This window comes from Ascaphus truei, chromosome 4, assembly GCF_040206685.1.
Source record: "Ascaphus truei isolate aAscTru1 chromosome 4, aAscTru1.hap1, whole genome shotgun sequence".
Lineage (NCBI taxonomy): Eukaryota > Metazoa > Chordata > Amphibia > Anura > Ascaphidae > Ascaphus > Ascaphus truei.
The window spans coordinates 30,978,197-31,004,707 of NC_134486.1; the positions used below are offsets into that span (position 1 = coordinate 30,978,197).

Below are 26,511 nucleotides of genomic sequence, written 5' to 3' on the forward strand. Positions count from 1 at the left end.
ATGTATGTATGTATGTCTTTATTTGTATAGCGCCATAAAATGTACATAGCGCTTCACAGTAGTAATACATGTCATATAAATAACAAATAACAAATATAAATAACACATCATGGGAATAAGTGCTTCAGACATACTGTAAAAGTAACATTAAGGAAGGAGTCCCTGCTCCGAGGAGCTTACAATCTAATTGGTAGGTAGGGAGAACGTACAGAGACAGTAGGAGGGAATACTAGTAAGTGCGTCTGCAGGAGGCCAAGCTTTGTGTCATGTGTCCATGATTATCCAGTGCTACTCATATGCTTCTTTAAGCAGATGTGTCTTAAGGTGGGTCTTAAAGGTGGATAGCGAGGGGGCTAGTCGGGTATTGAGGGGAAGAGCATTCCAGAGGTGTGGGGCAGAAAGTGAGAAAGGTTTAAGGCGGGAGAGAGCTTTAGATACAAAGGGGGTAGAAAGAAGACATCCTTGAGAAGAACGCAAGAGTCGTGATGGTGCATAGCGAGAAATTAGGGCTGAGATGTAATGAGGGGCAGAAGAATGTAAAGCTTTAAAAGTGAGCAGTAGAATTGAGTGTGAGATACGCGATTTAATCGGAAGCCAGGAGAGGGATTTCAGCAGGGGAGACGCTGAGACAGATTTAGGAAAGAGTAGAGTGATTCTGGCAGCAGTGTTTAGGATAGATTGTAGGGGAGACAGGTTGCAGTAATCGAGACGTGAGAGAATGAGGGCCTGAGTCAGAGTTTTAGCAGTTGAGTAACAGAGGAAAGGGCGTATCTTTGTGATATTGCGGAGGAAAAAGCGACAAGTTTTAGAAACGTTTTGAATATGAGAGGAGAATGAGAGAGAGGAATCAAGTGTGACCCCTAGGCAGCGTGCTTGGGCTACTGGGTGAATGATCGTATTTCCAATAGCAATGTGGAAGGATGTAGTAGGGCCAGGTTTGGGAGGTAGTATAAGGAGCTCTGTTTTTGCCATGTTAAGTTTCAGTCGGCGGATGGCCATCCAGGATGATATTCCAGAGAGGCATTCAGAAACTTTGGTCTGTATAGCAGGTGTAAGGTCAGGGGTTGAAAGGTAAATTTGTGTGTCGTCAGCATAGAGGTGATATTTAAACCCAAAAGATGTGATTAGGTCACCTAGAGAGAGTGTGTAGAGAGAAAAGAGAAGGGGTCCCAGGACAGAGCCCTGGGGTACCCCCACAGAGAGATCAATAGAGGAGGAGGAGGTATTAGCAAAAGAGACACTGAAGGTACGATGGGAGAGGTAAGAGGAGATCCAGGATAAAGCTTTGTTCCGAATACCAAGAGTATGGAGAATGTGAAGGAGAAGAGGGTGGTCCACGGTGTCGAATGCTGCAGAGAGGTCGAGTAATATGAGCAGAGTGTAATGACCTCTGTCTTTGGCAGCGTGGAGGTCGTCAGTTATTTTAGTGAGGGCTGTTTCAGTAGAGTGAGCAGTGCGGAAGCCAGATTGTAGAGGGTCTAGTACAGAATAGGTGTTGAGAAAGTGTAGCAATCGAGAGAATACAAGACGTTCAAGGAGTTTGGAGGCAAAAGGCAGGAGGGAGACAGGTCGATAGTTAGAAGGACAGGTAGGGTCAAGCTTGCTGTTTTTGAGTAATGGTATAACGGTTGCATGCTTGAAGGATGAAGGAAAGGTACCAGAGTAGAGGGAAGAGTTAAAGATCTGTGTGAGCATAGGGATTATAGAAGGAGCAAGAGGTTTTAGGAGATGGGAGGGAATGGGGTCAAGTGGGCAAGTGGTAGAGGGCGAAGAGGAGATCAGCAGTGATACATCCTCCTCCGAGATAGCAGAAAAAGAGTCAAGAAAGACAGGAGGAGAGTTGGGAAGCATTGTGGGATGGGAGGAGGCAACAGATGGGATGTTCTGCCGTATGGACTCCACCTTTTTCTTAAAAAAGTCAGCAAAGTCCTGAGGTGAGATGGATGAAGAAGAGGAGGCAGCTGAGGGTGGTCTGAGTAGAGAGTCAAAGACAGAAAAGAGACGGCGTGGGTTAGACTTGTGTGTGTTGATTAGTGATGAAAAGTAGGTTTGTTTAGCCTGAAAGAGGGCAGAGTTGAAACAGGATAGCATAAATTTGTAGTGAATGAAGTCTGCGAGCGTATGAGATTTCCTCCAGAGGCGTTCAGAGGAACGAGTGGAGGAACGCAGCATGCGTGTGTGGGAGTTTAGCCAGGGTCTGGGGTTAGAAGGGCGAGGACGGCAGAGAGAAAGTGGGGCATGAAGATCAAGAGAGGAAGATAAGGCAGAGTTGTAGTTCCTGACCAGGTTGTCAGGGTCTGAAGCGGAACTGAGAGAGGAGAGGGAGGAGCGTAAAGTGGAATCAAGAGCTGGTAGGTTAATAGAGTGCAGGTTTCTGCAAAAACGAGGGCGAGATGGAGATGGAGATGGAGAGAAGCGAGAGAGAGAAAATGAGATGAGGTGATGGTCAGAGAGAGGAAAAGGGGAAATGGAGAAGTCGGAGAGAGAGAAGTTTTTAGTGAAAACCAGGTCTAAGTAGTGGCCATCCTTGTGGGTGCTGGCTGCAGTCCACTGTTGAAGGCCAAAAGAAGAGGTTAGAGAAAGAAAGCGGGAAGCCCAGGGGAGAGAGGGGTCATCAATGTGGCAATTGAAGTCCCCAAGGAGAAGAACAGGGGAGTCTGAGGAGAGAAAGAAAGAGAGCCAGGATTCAAAGTGAGAGAGAAAGGCAGAAGGAGGATGAGTAGAGGAAGGTGGGCGATAGATGACCGCCACATGGACCGGGAGAGGAGAGAAGATCTGGACTGTGTGAGCCTCGAAGGAGGGAAAAGCAAGAGAGGGGGGAATAGAAACTGTTCTGTAACGGCAGAGAGAGGAGAGCAGGAGCCCCACGCCTCCACCCCTGCCATCAGGGCGTGGAGTGTGGGAGAAGGAAAGGCCACCGTAGGAGAGGGCAGCTTCCAGAGCAGAGTCAGACTGAGTGAGCCAGGTCTCAGTTATAGCAAAGAGAAGCAGGGAGTGAGAGAGAAAGAAGTCATGCACAGAGAGGAACTTGTTAGAGAGGGAGCGAGCATTCCAAAGTGCACAGGAGAAAGGGAGAGAGGAGGGAGGGTGGCAGGGGATGGGTATGAGGTTAGAGGGGTTGACACCAGAAGGAGTAGAAGTTGCATGTGGAAGGCGAGGACGAGAGCAAGTAGAAATAAGGCAGGGACCAGGATTGGGAGAGATATCCCCAGAAGCAAGGAGGAGAAGCATGGACAGAAAGAGAATGTGTGAGGATGATTTGTAGGGGTGTGTTTTAGTGCAGGAGGTATAGCTGTGTGGTGACAGAGGGCGCAGGTAAGAGAGGAGTTCATGTGAACTGAGAAGTGGTGAAGTAAGGAGAGATGGCGAAATATGAATAGAGTTAGAGACATGAGGCTGGTGGAAGGAAGTGCATAATTTGAAAATAAGTGAGGTTACAGTAAATATAAAAAGTAAAGGTGGCATCACAGCAATAGTAATGTGTTGAGATGTGCAGTGTGGGATGATAACCTTCTTTCCAGCGTAGTTCAAATGCAGGAATCAGAAGCAGTAGAGTGTGTCCACTTTTTCCACTTCTTTTTGAACTTCCTTTTTTAAACTTCCACTACTTGAAAGATTTCTACTTAAAAGCATTTCTGCTTAAGAGCAAAGGCTGCAAGCCTGTGTGTGTGTGTCTGCAGTGTGTGTTCTGTTGGTGTGTTTTATGGGTGTAGAGGGGGGCAGCAGAGTCTGTTTTGTTGGTGTGTGTGTCTGCATTGTGTGTTTTGTGGGTGTAGAGGATGGAGGAGGGCTGCAGAGTGTGTTTTCTTGGTGTGTGTGCGTGTGTGTCTGCAGTGTGTAGAGTTGCCAGGTGTCCAGTAATGAACCGGACTGTCCTGTATTTGGACACTCTGTCCAGTAAAAAATTAGAGGTAATACCGGACTTGTACGTGTCCGGTATTATCTCTCTGGTCATAGTGACCTGATCGGCTTGGGAGGCCATGGGATTTCCCTGAGCAGGAACAGAGCAGGGCTGTGGCTAGGGGGCTGGGCAGCTTCCTTCGTCCTGATTGGCTGCATTACCCAGCAGCAGCAAATCAGGAGGAGGTGTCAGGAGCCTGGGGTGGGGCCAAGGAGAGGAGGAAACAGCATGGAGCGGACAGAGGCGAGACTGGTGTGTGTGTGTCTCGAGCGCGTCATACCTTCCACCAATGTACCAGTATTTTTGGAGAAACCCCTGGCAACCCTAGCAGTGTGTCGGTTTACGGGGGGGCTGCAGTGGGTGTAGAGGGGGGGCTGCTGGTGTGTGTTTTGTGGGTGTACAGGGGGGCAGAAGTCTGTTTTGTTGGTGTGTGTGTCTGCAGTGTGTTTTGTGGGTGTAGAGGGGGGCTGCAGTGTGTGTTTTGTGGGTGGGGGAGGAAGGCTGCAGAGTATCTTGTTGCTGTGTGTGTCTGCAGTTTTGTGGGTTTACAGGGGGGCTGCAGTGTTTATGGGTGTAGAGGGGGGGCTGCTGTGTGTGTTGTGTGCTTGTCTTCATTGTGTGTTATGTGGGTGTAGAGAGGGCTGCAGAGTGTGTGTAGGGGGGGCTGTAGTGTGTTTGTGTCTATAGTGGGTGGCTGCAGAGTGTGTGTGTATATAGAGGGGTGCTGTGTGTATGTACAATTTCATTTTAATAAACACGCACAGTAAAAGAATGTAGATCATGCTGATAAAAATAAATATGACTACAAAAGTGTCTCTTTTTTAATGAAAAATGTAAAAAAATTAAATTAAAAATAAGCCTCCATTTAGTCTATAATAGTAATAATCCACTCAGAACAGGGCATTACTGGCCAATAATGCCCTTGGCTTTGCCTCGCGTCTTGAACTCTTCCAGCCAGTAATGCCCTGTTCTTTGGGGATTATGAGTTAACTATTTAAACCATTCATACAGTACAGTATATGTACCCCATACAAAGAGACACATGGTCTTGAAACACGTAGGGCATTTTGACCCTCCAAGGACCCCGTAGCTGGAATCCCAACAGTGACGTTACCGTAGTAGCAGCCGAGTGAGCTTTGGAGTAGGAGGCCTCCCGCGCCAACAGCCGCAGCACAGCTGAGAGGAGCTGAGACGGAGGCAACTCCAGGATAATAACATAAGATGTTGTATGTGGACGGACACCCCTGCACGCCGCCACACGGCTCAGTGTATCGAGAGACGGCGCTGACCGCTACTACCACTGCACGAGGAGAGACAGCCAGGCGGAGAACGCACAAATAGTGGTTCCTACTTACAGGCACAAGTCCTCAAGACGGATCGTAAGCAGGATTCCTGTTTTAATAATTTCTTGGAGGAGTTGATTCTATCAGGATCCTTTTTGGGTTATTACCAACGAACCCACCTCCAAGCTTTTTAGCTTATGCAGCATTTTATTGTATCTTACATTGTTAATACATTTGCATCCATGAGGAGCTTTTTCTATGCCTGTAGTGTACTGGTAACATTTGTCTAAAGTTTAATATCAGGTTTCATATATATCACCAGTATCATCAAAGGTAATGCACACTTGGTGTTTTGCATGCCTTTTTTCTTGTCATTCACATGTTTCCACGATTGGATGAGACTGCGGCAACGAACTTTGGGACACTAGCAATTTGGCGGATTTTACCCGGAATCTTCTAAGGGTTTGAGTTGGCCGTTCAAGTCTGTTTAGTGTCATCATTGGCACCATATAGGTCATTTGCATATTCAGTTCATACAGTATGTATTTGGGGATTATTGGAATGAAGGCAAACAGCAGCACACAGAAAGGTAGTTTACCTCATAATCACGCACACATTTCTCTTGGGTGAGATAGCTGTTTGCCACATTCAGCAGAGCTTCTTCTGGCCACTCATCATACCAGTCAATGGTGCAGCAGTTCACAAGGGCAGGGTGTGACCTGAAATGCTTCCGGAAGGTCTCTCCTACAGGGCTTAGCGCTAGCACAACATGAAGCTTGCAGCGCACCCGCTGATTCCATGTACAAAAAGGAGTAAATAAATAGTGCATTGTTACAACAAACTGTTTAACTTAATATATGACTTAACATAACGATTTAACATCTAATTGACTTAGATAAACTAAACTAACAGTGCCAAATGCAAAGATGTGGCATATCTTGTTCCTCTGGAAATGACACATTGCGTTTCTTTGGGGCATCTGAAAGGGGGGAGTGTTTTCTCTATCATTCGCCACCCTCGTCCTTATCAGAGAATCAATAAAGATAAGGAGATTGGGAGCGGGATCTGGCTGTACAAGCTCTTTTTGGAAACACACTGGCATCTTACACAAGGGAGCAGCCCGAGGAAAGCAAACCCCTCCCAAGTCTCAGATCATCATGTTTACAAACTAACTTGATTTAAAATGATTTTACAATACTTATGTGTCAGACTTTGGAACCCTCCCCCCCCCACAAAAAAAGGGCATTAGTCACTCATATGGTGACCCCTTAATCATGTCACTGTCAGTAGGAGGGATTGCTCCTTTAAGTACTGAATAGGGAATGCTTCAGTACATAAAAGGACAACAATACAGCCGCGCTTACATACTGCAGGGTAACCCACTAATGTATGTTCCTATTGCAGAATCTTCAGCATATTTCTATCACTGACACTCTATTTGAAGTTCCAGGCTTCTATAACTAAGATGAAAAAGTATTCTTTATTCCATCATCTTAAAATTGGTCAGGACACCTCTCGACGAGTTTTGCCATCATCAGGGAGAGAGATAACCCGTTACAGCACAAAAGTGTGTATACCGTAGTGTTAGTCCACATTTAAAGAAACAGGCACAAAATATCCATGTCACAAAATTATATCATGAAAACACGGGCCAATTGCACTCATCATGTAGGCCTCCTTTTCTCAGGGCTACTAATTCCTGAATCCAATGCATTTCACTCTGTAATTAAACCATGTGTGTGCTTAGATAATCTTTCTTTTCCTATACATTTATGATGTGCAGATAATGAATGGCCAGCAATATGTCTTGTAATATTCCAAATGTGTGTTTGGTTAAAGGAATAATAATGCTTTTGGATATTTCCTAGCTGCAAACCTGTCAAAAAAGAAGATAACCTGCAGTTTATACTCATGAGTGTCACCCCATAGTCGTTGTACATTTTGTAACATTGATATTTGATATCTGTTCCTTTAAATTTGGACTACACTTATGTTGTTGTGTTGTAACCCAGGGGTGCTCAATTCAAGCCCTCAAGCAGGTCAGGTTTTCAGGATATCCCTGCTTCAGCACAGGTGGCTCAATCAAAGCAAACCTCTGATTGAGCCACCTGTTCTGAAGTTGGGATATCCTGAAAACCTGACCTGTTCTGGGGGGTGGGGGAGGTGGGCTTGATAACTGGAATTGAGCACTCCTGCTGTAACCAGATGTGCTTCCCTCCCCCTCCCCGATAATGGAGCATGTGCATCGAAACCGGTCGTGACCAATGTTAAGATGATAGAACACTTGTAGGAATATCACTCTATTAGAAGATGCTGTAATTAGAACGAACATTGGTGAGTTGCCATGCTGAACGTGAGTGCCTCTGTCGTGTTATCCTTTAAGTACGGAAGGATTCATTATGACATTATCTATAGATCCCATTGTGTATATTTTCACAGTACCTGCAGGAAGAATGAGAGTATTGACTGTTGGCTGTCTGACAGGTTGGCCTCTATTGCTGCTGCTTTGAGCTCCACAAATATACCATCCAGTTCTTCCTTGTCAAAGAGGTCCGGGACTTCTCCCGAGTTAAGAATGCAGTTTAGATCTTCTAAAAATAATTCCTGTGGCAAAGTGTATACATTTTATAATCAGAACTAGGTCCCTAAAGCAGTAGTACATAGGTAGGTATACAGTACCCAACCTTCAGCAGCATCTTAAACTTAAACAAAAAAAGACACAGAAAACACTCTTCATGTCTGCCATTATTAATCCTGACACTTAATCCAATGCATTTTAGCATGTGATTAAATCTACAAATAAATAATGTCATATATCAACAATAAAAACATCAGTCAAAAATGACATCTCTTTCACATCTGTTTATTTTTGAGATGGAGATGTCTGGCAGTGCTAGAAATTGTCTTAATGACTAGCACTGCTTACTAAATATTGGCTTAAATTCAATTGTGGTGAATGGCATGACCATTGGTTATTCATTTTAGTTAGATGCCAGCAGAGAACAGGCACCACACAAAATCAACAGGGCTAATGGTATATGCGTTGGGGCAGCTTTATGTTTCATTTGTATCTGTTGTAATGCCTTACATTAACTATTTCTGCACCGGTAATGAGCAAGACAGTGCTTTTGCCCAGCAATCCAGTTTGGTTGTACACTTTCTTGAGTTCTTCTCTGAAGTCTGAATGGCTGTAACTGTGAGTTATAGACAACCTGTGGAGATGGCATTCTGAGATGTAGCTGGCCATGGCTGCACTGCTTACTTTCCCTGTACCATCCAATCCAACCTGAGAAGATATAGCAACATGATCATTTTATGGCTGAGGCATGCTATCTTTAAACAGAATCAAATAACTGCAGATGAAAAAATATATATCAGTAATCAAATTCTCCTGAGAAACCCCATACATGTGGAGGTTGATGCTATGAGTATTGTAGGTGTTATAATTTAGGGAGAGAGGGAGAGAGGGAGAGAGGGAGAGAGGGAGAGAGATATCTTCTCAAACCTCCCTCCAAATAACATAGGAGGAGACACCTGTATTGAAATAGGAGCACAGCGCAGGTACCCGGGATATATGCTGTAGAACGGACCATGAGAGCCTGACTACATTTTGTTTAGTAAAGGACATTTAGAAAAAGCATGTTGAGTGTTGCCGATTTATACAGTATGACTCGTGATCATGGAAGCAAAGGAAAAAACTGTAAATTAACAACAGAAAAATCTTTAGTATAATAAAGATCGTTTTTAGAGATTAGAAAAACATTTAATCTTAGAGATTCGAAAAGAAGCTAATTAGTATAAACAAGGGAGTTTTTAAACCACAATAAAGATTAATAGTAGAATAAAGGGATCTGCCAAAATCAAGTTTAATTATACACGTATGAGGCACACAAAAGGTCAGATAAAGACCAGGGGAGATAAAAAAAAAAAGGCTAGAACAGGGACAAGCACAGGGGAGGGGAAGGGAAAGGAGGGAGAAAGAGGGGGGAAAACACGGGGAATATAAAAGTGCAGGGCAAGGGGGGCAACGTAACGTTTCGGGGTATAAACCCCTTCAACTGGCCCTTTCCCAGGTAGACCGCAGTCACCTGGTACTTCCCTCAACCCTGTAACAGAGTCCCTGAGGTGCACAATGACAAACAAATACTGAAACTCTAGGATGAATGTCAAAAGGCGATATACTGTAGCACAAGTCGCAGGAAAAATCCCTGAGGTACACACTAGTGGACCAATACTGGGTTACACAGCTACATAGAGGTAGACTGTGGAGCACAGACCTCACACAAGGGAGCTAAGTGTATGGCAAGGGAGTATAACTGGCAAAGCAGGATACTACAGGGTTAAGTGTATGGCAAAGAGACCAGCCTAGAGGAGTTCGTTGTTCCAGCTCCATTTACTGTTGAACTGTTCCTGTACTTGCTGGAATTAAAGTTTGTTTTAGTGGGTCATTAACACCTGGGATGTCCCAGGTGACTGCGGTCTACCTGGGAACGGGCCAGTTGAAGGGGTTTATACCCCGAAACGTTACGATGCCCCCCTTGCCCTGCACTTTTATATTCCCCGTGTTTTCCCCCCTCTTTCTCCCTCCTTTCCCTTCCCCTCCCCTGTGCTTGTCCCTGTTCTAGCCTTTTTTTTTTAAATCTCCCCTGGTCTTTATCTGACCTATTGTGTGCATTATACGTGTATAATTAAACTTGATTTTGGCATATCCCTTTATTCTCTGATTCATTTTTTTGCGTGCTGGGACAGTTTGTGCTTTATTGTCTATTTGAGAGGAAATAGGGTCCTCTCTGTTCCAGTTTGCACCTATTAATATTATTTTTTCATTATCAGTCATTGTGTGTGCTGTCTTTCATTTTTTGAAAGATTAATAGTATGCCCAGACATCTAACATAAAGATACAGATATAGAGAAACATTGTTCTAAATGTTGACTTAAGAAAATATAAAGGATAATATTTGTGAGCTGCCAAGCAGCTACAAAATGAGTATACAGTATTGGCCAAACTATGGAAACTTTTTGGAAAACTTTGCTTTTTCCACGTTTTAAGATAAAGTTATAACTATGTAATTGGTACAAAATAATGCTGTTGAACAAACTAGGGATTTAATAGCTGTTTACACATATACAATATGAATTTAATAGACATTTACATATTATAAAACAATATTTGCACATTAAAATGCACACATTTTCAGCATTTGGTTGGAAATCCCTTTGCCTTCAACAGAGCATTGCATCTTCTAGGGATTGAATAAACCACGTTTTGCAGTTCCTGAGGTGTTATAACATGGAACCAGCCCTTGGAAATTTGTTCCATTAATTTTCTCTTGTTGCTGGGATTATTCTGTCTCACTTTACACTTTAATCTTGACCAAAGCTTCTCAATGGGGTTAAGGTTTGGACTATTTCCTGGCTAATCAAGTACACAGACTTTATTTTCCAAAAATCATTGACATGCTAATTTAACTGCATGGCAAGAAGCCTCATCTTGCTGGAAAAAATATTCAGTGTCATTATTACCAGGAAATAGATCCCACGCTGAAGTAAGAAATGTGGGTTCTAAAATGGAATCGATGTGCTTTACGGCTCAGTGTCCCATTAACAACATGTATCAGCCCAACACCATGTCTTGCCATGCAGGCCCAGCTCACTGGGTGCTTCATATTAGGTGTAGTACACTCTGGGGGCAAGTCTTCTCCTATTCTTCATCAAATATAGTATTTCGCAAGCCCTCACTTCCAAAAATGTATATTTAGTGTTGTCACTCCATATGACTTTTTTCCAGTCTTGCACTGTCCAATTGAGATGCCGCTTGGTCCAGATAAGTCTACTTTGTTGTTGTTGTGGGTTCAGATACTGCTTTTTCGTGCAATCCTTCCATTTGAGCCACAGTTAAATAGTCAATGACGAACTCTTCTGTCACACACTGTTGTACCAGAACTGTGAAGAATAGCTTCGATGTCGTGTGATGATCAATCCTATTTCCTAGGGACAGTTGCGTTATCATTCTGTCATCTTGTGGAGTTGTGCACTTTTTTCTTCCTCATCCTTGTTTGTCCGAAGAGCTTACGATCTACATGGTAATTAGGGAGAACTGACAGAGACAGTAGGAGGGTGTTAAGTTAAGTGCATCTGCAAGTGGTCAAGGTCAGTGCATCGGAGATGTATAGTATCAGCCAGCAGAGCAACCCATATGCTTCATTAAAGAAGTGTGTTTTTAGAAAGGTCTTAAAGGTGGATAGAGAGGGTGCCAGTTGGATATTGAGGGGAAGGACATTCCAGAGGTGTAGGGCAGTGAGTGAGAAAGGTTTAGGTAGGAGAGGGCTTTACATACAAAAGGGGTAGACAGAAGACATCTGTGAGGAGAATGCAAGAGTCGGGCAGGTGTATAGCGAGAAACTAGAGCTGAGATGTAAGGAGGGGCAGAAGAGCCTTAAAAGTTAGGAGGAGAATTTAGTAAGTGACTAGCTGAGAGACCCGGCGTTGCCCGGGATGTAATGTTCCCGTTCCTCTCTCTCCTCCCCCCTCTCTCTGTTTGTCCCCCATTCACATCAATCCAGTCCCCCCCCTCCCTCCCTCCTTTACAGCTTCATGTAGCGTGTGTGCGTCAGTCACTGTGTGTTTGCTCGCGCGTCAGTGAGTCTGAGGCAGAAACACAAACACACACAGACTGACTGACGCACACACAGTCAGTGTGTGCCTCAGTCAGTGTGTGCGTGCGTCAGTCAGGCTTTGTGTGCGCGTCAGTCAGTGTGTGCGTGCGTGCGGCAGTCAGTCAGTGTGTGCGCGCGGGGCGTCAAAGGCAGGGGGGGGCGTCAAAGGCAGGGGGGGCGTCAAAGGGAGGAGGGGGCGTCAAAGGGAGGGGGGGGGCGTCAAAGGGAGGGGGGGGGCGTCAAAGGGAGGGGGGGGGGGCGTCAAAGGGAGGGGGGGGGGCGTCAAAGGGAGGGGGGGGGCGTCAAAGGGAGGGGGGGGGCGTCAAAGGGAGGGGGGGGGGCGTCAAAGGGAGGGGGGGGGGCGTCAAAGGGAGGGGGGGGGCGTCAAAGGGAGGGGGGGGGCGTCAAAGGGAGGGGGGGGCGGCAAAGGGAGGGGGGGGGCGTCAAAGGGAGGGGGGGGGGCGTCAAAGGGAGGGGGGGGGGCGTCAAAGGGAGGGGGGGGGGGCGTCAAAGGGAGGGGGGGGGGGCGTCAAAGGGAGGGGGGGGGGCGTCAAAGGGAGGGGGGGGGGGCGTCAAAGGGAGGGGGGGGGCGCCTCAAAGGCATGGATTCCTCCCCCTGCATTTCCTGCAGTGGACAGGAGGGGGGGGGCAGTGGACAGGAGGGGGGGGGCAGTGGACAGGAGGGGGGGGCAGTGGACAGGAGGGGGGGGCAGTGGACAGGAGGGAGGGGGCAGTGGACAGGAGGGGGGGGCAGTGGACAGGAGGGGGGGGGCAGTGGACAGGAGGGGGGGGGGCAGTGGACAGGAGGGGGGGGGCAGTGGACAGGAGGGGGGGGGGCAGTGGACAGGAGGGGGGGGGGCAGTGGACAGGAGGGGGGGGGGCAGTGGACAGGAGGGGGGGGGCAGTGGACAGGAGGGGGGGGGCAGTGGACAGGAGGGGGGGGGCAGTGGACAGGAGGGGGGGCAGTGGACAGGAGGGGGGGGCAGTGGACAGGAGGGGGGGGCAGTGGACAGGAGGGGGGGGGGCAGTGGACAGGAGGGGGGGGGCAGTGGACAGGAGGGGGGGGGCAGTGGACAGGAGGGGGGGCAGTGGACAGGAGGGGGGGGCAGTGGACAGGAGGGGGGGCAGTGGACAGGAGGGGGGGCAGTGGACAGGAGGGGGGGGGCAGTGGACAGGAGGGGGGGGCAGTGGACAGGAGGGGGGGGGCAGTGGACAGGAGGGGTGGGGCAGTGGACAGGAGGGGGGGGGGCAGTGGACAGGAGGGGGGGGGGCAGTGGACAGGAGGGGGGGGGGCAGTGGACAGGAGGGGGGACAGGAGGGGGGACGCAGTGGACAGGAGGGGGGACGCAGTGGACAGGAGGGGGGGCAGTGGACAGGAGGGGGGGGCAGTGGACAGGAGGGGGGGGGCAGTGGATAGGAGGGGGGGGCAGTGGACAGTGACACACACACACACACGCACACACACACACACACACACACACACACACACACACACACACACACACACACACACACACACACACACACACACACACACACACACACACACACACCTCAGTTGATGCGCCCTTTCTCAGTTCCGTTTGGCGCCGGAGGTGGGGAGCGACACCTACCTGTACTTCCGGGCGCCGCCACCGTCTGACTCGGCGCCGCGAGGGAGGAAGGGGGTCCGCCATCTTACGCGCCGCGTGGCAGCTTCGGGAAGCGAGGTGATTTGGAGCGGGGAGAGGTGATTTGGAGCGGGGAGAGGTGATTTGGAGCGGGGAGAGGTGATTTGGAGCGGTGAGGGGGGAGAGGTGATGCCGCTGGGGAGGGGGAAAGGTGATTTGGAGCGGGGAGGGGGAAGAGGTGATGCCGCTGGGGAGGGGGAAGAGGTGATGCCGCTGGGGAGGGGGAAGAGGTGATGCCGCTGGGGAGGGGGAAGAGGTGATTTGGAGCGGGGAGAGGTGATTTGGAGCGGGGAGAGGTGATTTGGAGCGGGGAGAGGTGATTTGGAGCGGGGAGAGAGGTGATGCCGCTGGGGAGGGGAGAGAGGTGATTTGGAGCGGGGAGAGAGGTGATTTGGAGCGGGGAGAGAGGTGATTTGGAGCGGGGGGAGAGAGGTGTGTGTGTGTGTGTGTGTGTGTGTGTGTGTGTGTTTTATTTATTTTTTTGGACCTTTGGCCCGTCACTCCGCCTCAGGCCAATGAGAGGTGTGGGGGGCGGGCCAAGGGGGTGGTGTGAGTGTGTGAGGCCAATGAGAGGTGTGCGGGGGCGGGCGGGCCAAGGGACCAATGAGATTGCCGCTAGGGACACCGGACATCCAGCAGGCAGGCATGCATGCAGGCAGGCAGGCAGGCAGGCAAACATACAGTGCTTTCACTAATATAGTATAAGATACAGAGTTTAATGGGAAGCCAGGAGAGGGATTTCAGCAGGAAAGATGTTGAGACAGATTTAGGAGCGAATAAAGTGATTCTAGCGTTTAGGACAGATTGTAGGGGAGACAGGTGAGAGGCAGGAAGGCCGGACAGTAGAATGTTACAATATTCGAGATGGGAGAGAATGAGGGCCTGCATTAAAGTTTTAGCAGTAGACGGACAGCGGAAAGGGAATATCTTTGCAATATCATAGAGGTAAAAATGACAGGTTTTTAATCTACAATGTGAATGTAAGAGGAGAATGTGAGGGAGGAGTCATGTGTGACCCCTAGGCAGCGTGCTTGTGATAATGAGTGTATGATAGTGCTGCAAATAGTAATGTAGAAGGGGGCACTAGGGCCAGGCTTAGGAGGGAGGAAGTGGAGCTCCATCTTGGACATATTAAGTTTGAGTCTCCAAAGGGATATCTAGGTTGATATAGCAGAAAGATATTAGGAGACTTTTGTATTTACAGCTGGTGTAAGATCAGGGGTTGAAAGGTAAATGTATGTGTCAACAGCATAGAGGTGATATTTGAACCCTAGATATGTGATAAGGTCACCATGAGAGAGTGTAAAAACAGATGAGGTACCAGGACAGATCCCTGGGGTTCACCCACAGTGATATTGACAAAGGAAGAGGAGGTGGTAGCAAACAAGACACTGAAAGTACGATGGGAGAGGTAAGAGGAAAATCCGGACAGAGCTCTTTTACGGATACCAAACGTATGGAGGATGTGGAGAAAAGGCAGCAGAGAGGTCCAGAATTATGAGTAAAGTGCAATGACCTTTGTCTTTGCAGAATGAAGGTCATTAGTTATTTTGGTGAGGGCTGTTTCAGTGGAGTGAGCAGTGCGGAGCCAGATTGTAGGGGTCTAGGAGAGAGTAGCTGGTGAGAAAATGGAGCAAGCGAGATTATACACAGCGTTTAAGGAGTTTAGAGGGAGAAGAGATCTGCAGCGACATGTCCTCTGTGACAGAGGAAAAGGAGTTGAGGTAGGCAGGAGGAGAGTTAGGAAGAGGTGTAGAATGTGAGGCGGATACAGAGGGGATGTCTTGCCGAATAGAATAAACCTTTGTCTTAAAATAGTCAGCAAAGTACTGAGGTGAAATGGAGGAAGAAAGACAGGTAACAGACGGTGATCTGAGTAGAGTCAAAGACAGAGAAGAGTCTGTGATGGTTTGGCTTGTGAGTGTTGATTAGTGATTAGTTGATTAGTGATAACAAGTCACTAATAACTTATAAATAGTCTTAATAAGTAGAGAATCATGTTTTTAATGTTTTGGAATATTGCTATTATGTTTTCATGTTTTGATGTGATTGTAATCAATGGGAGACACTTTCGGATGCTGGAGGCTGAGGTGGAGCATTGTGCCACTCCTAGGGCTCTGGGCTGATACTTTGCGTTTCACTCCCTGCGTCTCAGCCACCAGAAGTGATGCCTAGGTCTCTCTGTTGTCACCGGAAGTGATGCCTAGGTCTCTCTGTTGTCACCGGAAGTGATGCGTCGGCACAGTAATGCTACCGGCTGCCTCAGTGCATGCGTTAGACACAGCTGAACTGGGTTACAGGAGTATTTAAGCTAGGTGGCACTTTGCTTGCGTTCAGCCTGTGGAAAGGGTCAGGGGAACCTGAAACGTCTCTATTTTGTGCTACTAACAGTATGTGTCTAAAGAAAATGAATATGTTATAGTACCAGTGTTTCCCAACTCCAGTCCTCTGGGAACCCCAACAGGTCAGGTCTTAAGGATATCCCTGCTCCAGTACAGGTGGCTCAGTCAAAATGACTGAGCCGATGATTGACCCACCTGTGCTGGGGCAGGGATATCCTTAAGATCTGACCTGCTGGGGTTCCCTAAGGACTGGAGTTGGGAAACACTGTGTTATACTAACTGAAACTTTTGACTTTCCTGTATGCTGTAAGCAAGTAACAGCATTAAACAAGATAACTATTCCATGTGTAGCCCCGGTCCCCTTCGGCTCCCCGAGACCCCCTTCCTTGCTGGCAGCGCGGTCGCGGGTGCCGCCGGAGGCAGCGACGGACCCGCCGGCTGCTTGCAAAGGTGGGGGCCTGGAGCAGGGAGCGTTCCGAGCCTCGGGAGGCTATGCGGCGCACCCGGCTAGCGGGGGCCGCCATTGTGTCTGCGCGCGCATGCGCAGTGATTGCCCATACGCAGAAGAAGCTCGGGAGTTGCGGCGGCCATTACAATGTCGCGCATGCGCAGTGTGATCGCGCATGCGGCCCCAGTATAGTAGCAGCCTCCACAGGACTACAATTCCCATGAGGCTTTGGGAGGAATACACCAGGTGCTCCAGACCAGCCAATAAGGCTCAAGGATTCTCGGCAGCCGCATTTAGATACATTTCGCTGGCTTGCAGTGTGTCAGTTGGAGCTGGGTGAGTTAGGGTGTGTGTGCAGGGAGCAGTAGCCCCTGGCACTAGGCCTAGTTACCCCCAGAGGCCCCAGATAACGGTTACCATTGCCCCAGTTTGTGGTTGCTTCAGGGACAGGCCTTAAAGAAGGAGATTTGCCCCTTTAGCTGTCTGGTTTAGTTAAGGAGACACTCAGTGTCGTGCAGCCTGATTCCTGGGTCTGGGCTCAGATCCCTCAGTTATATAGAGACTATCTTCTCGGAGGCCACGCCAAGCAGTGACTGCGGCCTGCTGGCTGCAGACGGATCCCCATCAAGGTATAGACGGTGCGGAGCCGTGGTGATATTATCCACGCTGGAATTCACCCCACGCGTAGGAGGACGTCTCGTCGGATCAGGCGGATCCAATCCAGTTATATTGCGGTACCCGTGGCTGGAGCCCGGGCAGGTATCTATAAGTAGTGCACCAACACGTCAAGGGATAGCGCTATCTCCAACACACGTGGGTGGGTTTTGACATAAGGGACATCAAGGAGTTGGTGTCCAGCACCCAGGTACCAGGGGAAATACCTAAGTTGATGTGTGCACCGCTATGTATGTGTTTATATGCATTATTCTGTGTGGTACAGGTACCGAAGTTATTATTAGTAGCAATAGTAAAACAGTTGTGAGCATACACTGTGTGCGTGTCTAATTATTGTGGTTCCTGTAAGAGGACCATCCCACTCAGGTGGGAACCCTTACAGGTGGAGGCGTTGTGTTCGACGACGGATCAGGTAACCCCAGGCTCCCAGTGGCGGAGGTTCAGGCCTTCTGTGAGCCTATCACGTAACGCACCACACCACACCAGGTAACATAAGTGTATATTTCCCCACATGGTCCCTATCTGCGATTGGGGGGGGGGGGGGGGGGGGAGGTTTTTACACATGTAAACCACAAGGACATTTTTTTCTATTCTTTATTGTACGACTGCCGATTTATTGTGTGTTTTTGTATATATACGCATATGCCTAGCGGAGGAGGCACAGGATCAGAGCACCAGCTGGCAACATTGAGCAGACTGAAGTCATATTTAGTGAGTGCCAGGTATTCCCTTTTTTGTGTGAATAGTCTGTATACTTGGTATTTGTAGTTATTGAGCAGGCCTTTTTACAATATATGCTGATGCTTAGCGAGGCATTTTGAAAATGCATAAATGCACTCGGCATTTTCATCCTCTATGTTGCCAATTTGCGATTTGGTTTTTTTTTGGAGCGATGATAAAAAGTTATGGATTAGTTACACAATGAAGATATTATATTACGATTCAGCAAATTCTATATCTGAGGACCAGTAAAAAAAAAAAAAAAAAAAAAAAAAAAGCAAGGTCTGAGATTACATAAACCTCTAGTTGGCTCTTTCAGAGCCAGAGAGCTTTGTAACAAACTACTTTACCTTTAAAGGTGTTAAGACTCTGCATCAGTTGCAAGGTATATGATTAACAGTTGCTTACTGTATATACTGTATGATGACGAGTGCAAAGTAGTACTTTTCTGTGGGTTGTTGATTCATGATTTGTATATTTGGTCTTTTCTAACTGGCCACTAGGTGGTGCTCAAATTGTTTTGAAAACTTAAAGCCGCAGCTCAAGCTGCCGTTTAAAAAATGTTTCCATTCAATATGTGCATCAATACCATCTGCACACTGACAAGTAATGAGCGAAGTTGCCAATCTTTCCGTTCTCATGTGATCGAACGGTGAAGATTCGGCTCAGGGGTTCACTAAATGGCTGTCAGTGCAGCATAAGAGGACCAAAGATGCAAAGTTCTGTGGGGAAGATCATGTGACCAGGCAGTCACTAGATACAATTAGTGCACTGCTAGAGACAGGGCAGGGATCAAGAGCCGGAGCCTGTCTCAGAAGAGGAAGGGGATGTGACTAAATGGTTGCTATAGAAACAAAAATGCGTGTTACATTAAAATACATTAAAAATGTCTTTAAAAATGTTTTTGTTTTTTTATATGCAACACAAGTGTTTTCTCATAGTACAGAACTATTTTTTTTTTAAAAATATGTATTTAATTTTTTTACATAGGATTGAAGCAGTGGGCTGCCTGGAGCTGAACCCCAGTAATTTCAGCTTCCAGAGATACCAGTCTCCGAAGGGGGTGTCACTATCTGTGCTTTTTAAAGCTCTGCGTCCTGTGGGCCAATAGGAAGCCACACCGGGTGATGTCACAGCTTTCTATTGGCCCACAGGGCGTGGGAGCTTTGAAAAGTGTCCATAATGTTAACCCTGCTACCCAGCCAAAGTGGCTACCGGCACCTTCTATGGAGGTATGTATCTCCAGAAGCAGAGGGTCCCCAGAGCTGAAATGAATGGGGTTCAATTCCGGAGACCCCCTGCTTCAATTCTATGTAAAAAAATAAATAAAAGGTGCTTGGATTGCCTCTTTAATCTCACACTGTTACTTAGTAGACACTAGACATTCAGATTTTCAAATATACTTTTGATAACAATCTGGGATTTAGTCACCTAAGGCCGCGTCCATGGAGGGGCTTCACGCTTCGCTCTAGTTGGAGCGATGTCTTCCCTGTAGTTGGACGGGATAAGGGGGGGGGCTTGGCCGTGACATCACGGAGCTGGTTCGCCCTCATTGGGCAAACCGCTCACGTGACCCGACCGGCGCGCGAGAAAACAGATTTGTTTGTTCCCTCGCGCATTGCGAGCGTCAGCACCTCTGGTCCCGTGCTCTAAAGACAGCCTCATAGACGCACATCAATTTGGTTGGCACTCCTGCGCACGGTCGCGATCACCATGGCCGCGACCTTATATTGTGTTACTAACAGATATGGATAAACTACTTCAAATCAACGCATGAGAGGGGCTTTGCTTTTTACTTCTTTTACTGGGTAAAAAACCCCAAAAGGCAGGACTGCTGCTTTAAGTGCTTTTTACGAGTCGGTATCGCTAGTAACTTAAGTAGCACAATCAAGTAAGCGTTTTACAACGGAATGACCGGGTTAGGGAGTCTGGCAGAGCATTTGCAGTAAAAAGACTTTCCATGCCGGTTGTTTTGGTGGACCAATCTTAGAGTTCTTCAAAGATTTACATTATAGTGTACAGAACTTTCAAACCTACATTTAAAAAAAAATAATAAATACAATATCTACAGCAAATCTGCCTTTCTCTGGGTTAATATGGCTACTAGAACTTTAACAGTACAAAGACACAGGAAGTAGAGTAAGGTACGGAATGAGCCACACGGGCAGCTTACCCTAGTGCTCCTCTAGAATGAAGGGACACAGTGGAATAGATGGAAAATAATTAAAAGAGATAATAGCTGCAGTTTGCAGGCTTAGGTGGTTTAGTGTTAGTGGCTTGTGCTGTATATAGACATCCAGGAAGAAACCCCAAGATGCTGAGCTGAAGAGGAAATGGAAATAATTCATGGCAGAATCACAGCTAAAAAGCCAGCTGGGGGTGAGGGGAAATGTTAATTCCAGTGCTGTGCCCAGGATTCAATCCAGGAGTTGGATACAGCTCAGAAAACTTAATGAAACACAGCTGCTGTGTTAGGCCCAGTGGGACAGAGCAGCAGAGAGCCTTGCTGTCTTTTTTGGGAGAAACAAACCTGAGCTTCAGGTCACTTCTTATACCCCACTATTCAATATAATGGGGTACTGCATATTTAACGTAGTAACTGCCCATTAAAAAGAGGTGATGCAGGGAGCCCAGAGTCTAATCTATCACATTGCATGTCTGTGTGTATTCATATGTATATGTCTCACCACTCTCACTGCTAGGTTTGACCATCCTACACGTTTTGCCGTGACCTCACCACTTCCCCAGGTGAACTTGACCTCCTGATAAAGCAGTGAGGTCACGGCAACATGCTTAGGGGAGGATGATTGCAGTGACCAGAGCGGTGAGAGAGCAGGCCAGGCAAATTGAGAAGTTCACTGATGTCATCGTCAGACATGCATGTGGCAGAGTCGACGTCCTTCTTAGTCTATCAAGTACAGAAACTTTGCCTTCATGCTCTTTTTGCCTCTCGCTATACTCGGGCCCATACATGTAGTCGGTAGTGAAGACTGCTTTGATATATTACTTTATAAAAGGACGCTACACTCTTTTTTGGCTATCTCGTGTTCTGCTCTTTTTTTCAACAGATCTTCTTGCGCAGAAAGAGCTACTGTGAGTGTTAGGGGCTCAGCCTCTGTAAAACAATTATTATTATTTCAAATAATAATTTCTAAACACTGCTGTTTATATTGTCTGCCCTATAAATGTGCTTACTGGAAATTCTGTAGCCTCCTATTTGCTTATTGATCTCCTGATCTTCCCAGACCCCTGTACTGTACATTTTACAGCCATGTACTTTTCTAAGTGAATTTAATTTGATGTCAACTCTTGTGGGAAGCTGTGTAGTTCATGCAATAATTGTGACATTTACAGAAGGGGGATGCATGTTAAAGCGGCAATTCAAGACGTTTAATTATTATTATTTTTTTTATTGAATTGAAGCAGATTGGGTCTCCAGAGCTGAACCTCATTCATTTTAGCTCCGGGGACCCCCTGCTTCCGGAGATACTTACTTCCCTAGGGGGTGCCGGTAGCAGCTTTGCTCGGCTCGCCGGGTTTACGTTATGGTGGAGTTTCAAAGCTGCTGCGCCCTGCGGGCCAATAGGAAGCTGTGACGTCATCGGGTTCCGCTTCCTATTGGCCCATATGTTGACGGAGCTTTAAACTTGAAACCCCAGCTGGCTCAGCTGAAGCGGCTACCGGCGCCCCCTACAGAGGTAAGCATCTCCGGGAACAGGGGGTCTCTGGAGCTGAAATGAATGTGGCTCAGCTCCGGAGACCCCCTGCCTCAAACCTATGTTAAAAAATGAAAAAAAATTATAAACGGCACGAATTGCTCCTTTAATTCAAACGATACCATCAAGACACACTGAACATTGAAAGAACCCCCCGTGAGTCAGTGTCGGCAAAAAAGCATCTGCAACTTTTCTTACCATCATCAGGTGTCCGCCGGGATGTCTGAAGACTCTGGTAGCTCTTGTAATGTGCTGAATAGCTTCTTTAAAGAATACATAAGTGTCCTTGAAAAAGATTAGAAGACTTTTCAAGACAAGATAATTACAGACATCTTTTTTTTAGGATTAACATCATTACATTACGGACTGATTAAGAACAATTAAGATCTATAAACTCCTGAACCTTTCTATCAGCCATTAATCTGGATAGGTCCTGGTTGTCATATTTAATGGATTTATAGTAAAAAAAAAATAATGATGATGACATTAAGCCATCTGAAGAATGCTACACTTTTTATTTTTTTTCGTTAAGCGGACTAAAACTGGATTGCAAAAGTTGTATTATTAAAGCAGAACACTTCTGTACTGTGGTACATTAGCAAGTCACTAGCATGGCTTTGGTTTGCTAGCCTTTCTTGAAGTAGAGGATATAAGGAAACATCCCATCCTCTTACAGTAGCTCCATGGTGTGTGAAGTGAGTTTGTAACTTCCTTTTACTATACATTATAACTATGTTAGTAAGGGTTATATAAGCACAAGTATAACATAGCAATACCAGCAAATGACAAGCTACAAAACCTTGCCCAGTAGCTGGGACTATGCTTTACCGTTCTCTGTTCCTGAACCCCTTCTAGCACCTTCATGCTAAAATGCTTTATTGTTCAATTTGTGTGTTTACATACTGTATTACTTTTATAGTCTTTGCACAGGTAATTATGTATGCTTCTAAGTTGCATGACGCCGTTAATATACCTGAACAGCAGCAACTAACACCTACTTGACTTGGAGTGAAGGGAACGAGCGAGAATTATGCATACACGTTGTCCTGTTCATTGCAGAAACAACAATACAATCATTTGGGGCAAAACTGCAGTTGATGCAGAGAAAAATACAAATAACAGAGGACTAAGAGTATATAAATAAGTTGAATGTGTGAGTAATAATATTTGCAACATATTTCCTCACACTCTGTGGCCTGAATGCAAACTGTTTATGCTGCACACCTACAGCACATACAGTAGCAATGTCAATACTTACTCCTGAGCTTGCTGAACTAATTTTCATTCTTATCCGATACTCATCCAGCCTGGATACTAGTTTTTTATGATTTGAGATGGGTCGGTAAATTCTATTTTCAACGGATGTGCTCATCTCCAAGAAGTCTACAAACAGGATAGTCTCCGCCATCAGTTTTTCTTTGGGGCATGAAATCTAGTGAAACAAAATGTCGTCAGGATCTTTCCTTTCAACTAGAGTGGTCAATACCATTTATAGTCTGCTTATTTATATACATATACACATATGTTTAAGATATGTAGACAAAAACATTCTGAGAATGCCTGTCACTCGTTCTTGATTCCTGCCCATCATAACTGTTGTTTAATTACATTACAGTAGCAATAGTCACTTACTCCTCCTTTGACAATTTCCCAACATAACTACTAACATATGTAACTGTTGCATATCCTCTCCCAACTCCCACTGTAAACCAGACTACAAATTGTATGTCTGACTTTCCGTGCAACTGCCAGGCCTGAAGAAGAACCCTGTGAGGTTCGTAAGCTTCTGCTCTGTAAAATAATTTTGGTCCTATAAAAGGTATTGTACTACAGTACCCAGGGTCACTGATAGGGGCGGAGAGCCAGGACAAGTGTCCCGGGTGGCCCAGCCCAGCTGGCCAGAGGCTGGTCCCAACTTCTGCATCCGGTTGCTGGACCTCTGGTGGCTGCGGCTCACTGCACGTGCTGCAGGCCTGCTTCTCTCTTCCACACTGCTACAGGCCTCCCTCACTCTCCTGTGCCAGGACGCTCTCTCCAGCCGGTGCAAGCCAGAAGCTGGGCCCAGCTTCCATGACCGGCATGATAGAGAAGCCCACCTTTGGAGAGCGAGGAAGGCCCGCAGCAGTGTGGGAGAGACAGAGCCCAGTGGCCTGAGACCATCCTCAAGATACGTGTAAGTACGTATTGGGGGTGGGTAGTGTACGTATGTATTTGGGGGGGGGGTAGTGGAAGTATGTATTTGGGGGGGGGAGTGGAAGTATTTATTTGGGGGGTAGTGTAAGTATATATTTGGGACAGTAGTGTATGTATTTGGGGGGGCATGAGTGTAAGCATGTATTTGGGGGGGTTGTGTAAGAATGTATTTGGGTGGTAGTGTAAGTATGTATTTGGGGGGTAGTGTATGTATTTGGGGGGTGTGTAGCATAAGTATGTATTTGAGGGGGTACTGTAAGTATGATTTGGGGGTAGTGTAAGTATGTATTTGGGGGGGGTAGCGTTGTAAGTATGTATTTGGGGGGAGGGTAGTGTTGGGTGTATTTGGGGGGTAGTGTATGTATTTTGTAGAGGGATTGTGTGGGTATTGTAGGGGGGTAATTATTGTGGCGGGAAGGGATAGTGTGGGGGGAACTGTATGGGTATTGGCAGCAATTGTGTGCATGGCCGGGGGTGGGAGGGTTGGGAGGGAATGAGTGTGAGGGGGGGGGAGGAGGGAACGGGATTGAGTGAAAGGGAGGTAATTGAGTGAAAGTGGAGGGAGGGGGGAGAGTGAGAGGGGTTGTAAGAGGGATTGAAGAAGAGAGAGAGGGGTGGGGGAGGAGAGTGAGTGAGAAGAGAGAGGGTAAGAGTGAGACGGAGGAGAGTAATACATGGGGGGGAATAGAAGTGGGGGCTTGTGAGGAGGTGTGAAATGGGGGGCTCGCAAGACCGCAGACGTGGAGGGCGAAGTGCCCGGGGGGCCCAGTCACGACTCTAGTCCTGGGCCCCGGGAAATCTGTTGGTGGCCCTGACATTACCTACTTTTCCTTAAATAGTGAAAACAATTACGACAAATGTAACGGATATTCTAACCTGGCTGACCCACCCAATCTCACATTGGCCCCTGCGGTCTAACCAGTCCCCATTACATGGTCGTGTCTGGTGGTGCACCTGTTGGCAACAGGACTCCTGAGTCTCCCGCATGATGTTGTGTGGGGATTGCCAACCCAGTCAGGCATCTGAGGTAGTGTGCATGAGTCCTACCTATATCCAGTGCAGCGACTCCACCTCATCAGGATCCCTGCGTCCGCAAGGGGATGGTTCTGATGAGGAACTCCTCCTTGGTGGTGCCTTCCGCTGGAGAGTAACTTCACACTCACACAGTGGGGTTGTCTTTGAACAGGGCATCTTTATTGTTGCTTGGTGGTATGGGCCAGCTGCCCCTCACAGCTAGCAGTCTAGCCGCTCAACTCTCTGCTGCACTCCATTAGGAAGGTTCCTTCTCCTCTAATAGAGTTGCTCTCCACCTCTCCCCTTAGGGAGATTCACCAGCTTGTCTCTCTGCTTTGAGCTGCACAGACTCACAGCTATTGCATCAGACACTGCAACACTGTTGCAGACCTCCACATGACTCTCCTGAACAGAGTCAGAACACCAACTGAACTGAACTGCTAACTTTAGGCAGTTCTGTGTCTTATATCACCTCTAGAAAACAGACACCCTCTGTGTCACTAAGGGTGGACACAAAGCATGTTGTCACTTCCTTTGGGACATATGACATCTCACCAGGGTTTGAGGGCAAACCTCCATGATTGTTGCTGGCAATCCTGCATACTTACCAGGTTTACTGCCAGCATGAGAAAGAGATATGTACACCAATTTTACACATGGCTACACAAATATCACATTAATATGAACTGTACATTTTTTATTTTTTTTACCTTGAAATAATTATGCAGCTCATCTGAGAGAAACTGATAAAACATCTCTCTGTCTTTCCCTTCCACCAGTCGATCATGGAACACCCGTGTTGCCTCATGTACAAGTAGCTGGATAGCGCTTTCTCTTGTTACCATTACCGACTCGCTGGCCTGAAGCAATCCTTGCAGTACCTGTGGGAGAGATGAAGGCAGACTTGAGAGGGAAGTCCCACCCATTTGGGTCTGATATTTGTTTGTCCACATTTCCATAACTTTTATTGGAAAATCGTTTACTAATACTTTACTGAGAACTTTCCAGCAGCCCTGTTGCTACAAAGTTAGCATCATATTTAAAGCATGTCTTAGTTATTTTATATGCACTTTTCTTGTATAGCACTGACAATGCACACAGCACTGTGCATAGACGTTTGGAGGCAGAATGGGGTCTATGTATCCAGGCAAAACTGGGGCAGAAATATAGGCATTTTTTTCTCTGACACATCTGGTGCATATGTCTGGCCCGAGAATTGCACCACTTTTGCCTTGATACATATGGGGCAACGAGTCCTTGCCCCAACGAGCTTACAATCTAATTTTTGGGGCCTGGAGCAAAGGGAGGTAACTTGACTTGCCCATGGTCAGAAAGAGAGCAGACAATGGGATTCATATTGGGTTCACTCACTTCACTACCACAAAGCTACTCTTCAGCCCCATAGTTTCTAAAATGAAATCCGCACGTCCTACACCTCCCACGTTTTTTTGTGGTAATAAAAATGTTGGTTCTTTTACTGTATACTAGAGATGGGTGAAATTTGGTTCAAGTTTGCCAATGGGGTGGATCTCTTGGACATATGCTGCTTGGGGGGGAAAATGTTTTTCATTTGAATAAAGTTTTCTTTTTGAATTAAATAAAAAAAATAAGAATTTGATCATCAAGGTTTCCGGGCTGCAAAACTGTAATAATAATAATAATAATAATAAAAAAAACCAGCACTAGTTTTGCCAAATAAGACAATCACATTGCTTTGAATGAGTTATTAAATATTTCTTAATTCACAATGGCGGGTATATTTGAAGCCCCCCTGAAACATATTGGCCCATATTGACTAAGCAGTTTTGTGCCATAAGACACCTGCCGGGGCTGGAAGACTTCCTACAACTTATTGGCTTGAATAGGTTGTAAGATGTATTCCAGTCCCGAAAT

General features: G+C 46.8%; 1 protein-coding gene across 3 annotated transcripts in view; it reads right to left on the reverse strand.

Annotated features, from left to right (window-relative positions):
- The window catches only part of DNAH14 (dynein axonemal heavy chain 14), a 368,675-nt gene that overhangs the window by 102,719 nt on the left and 239,445 nt on the right, over positions 1 to 26,511 (reverse strand). For all 3 annotated transcript variants that reach the window (XM_075595506.1, XM_075595507.1, XM_075595505.1), the window contains exons 53-58: positions 25,329 to 25,499; positions 22,670 to 22,843; positions 21,610 to 21,696; positions 8,273 to 8,470; positions 7,627 to 7,788; positions 5,783 to 5,974 (exon numbers count right to left, since the gene is read on the reverse strand). In XM_075595506.1, coding sequence (XP_075451621.1) covers positions 5,783 to 5,974; positions 7,627 to 7,788; positions 8,273 to 8,470; positions 21,610 to 21,696; positions 22,670 to 22,843; positions 25,329 to 25,499 — 984 coding nt within the window. The remainder of the gene's footprint in view (positions 1 to 5,782; positions 5,975 to 7,626; positions 7,789 to 8,272; positions 8,471 to 21,609; positions 21,697 to 22,669; positions 22,844 to 25,328; positions 25,500 to 26,511) is intronic.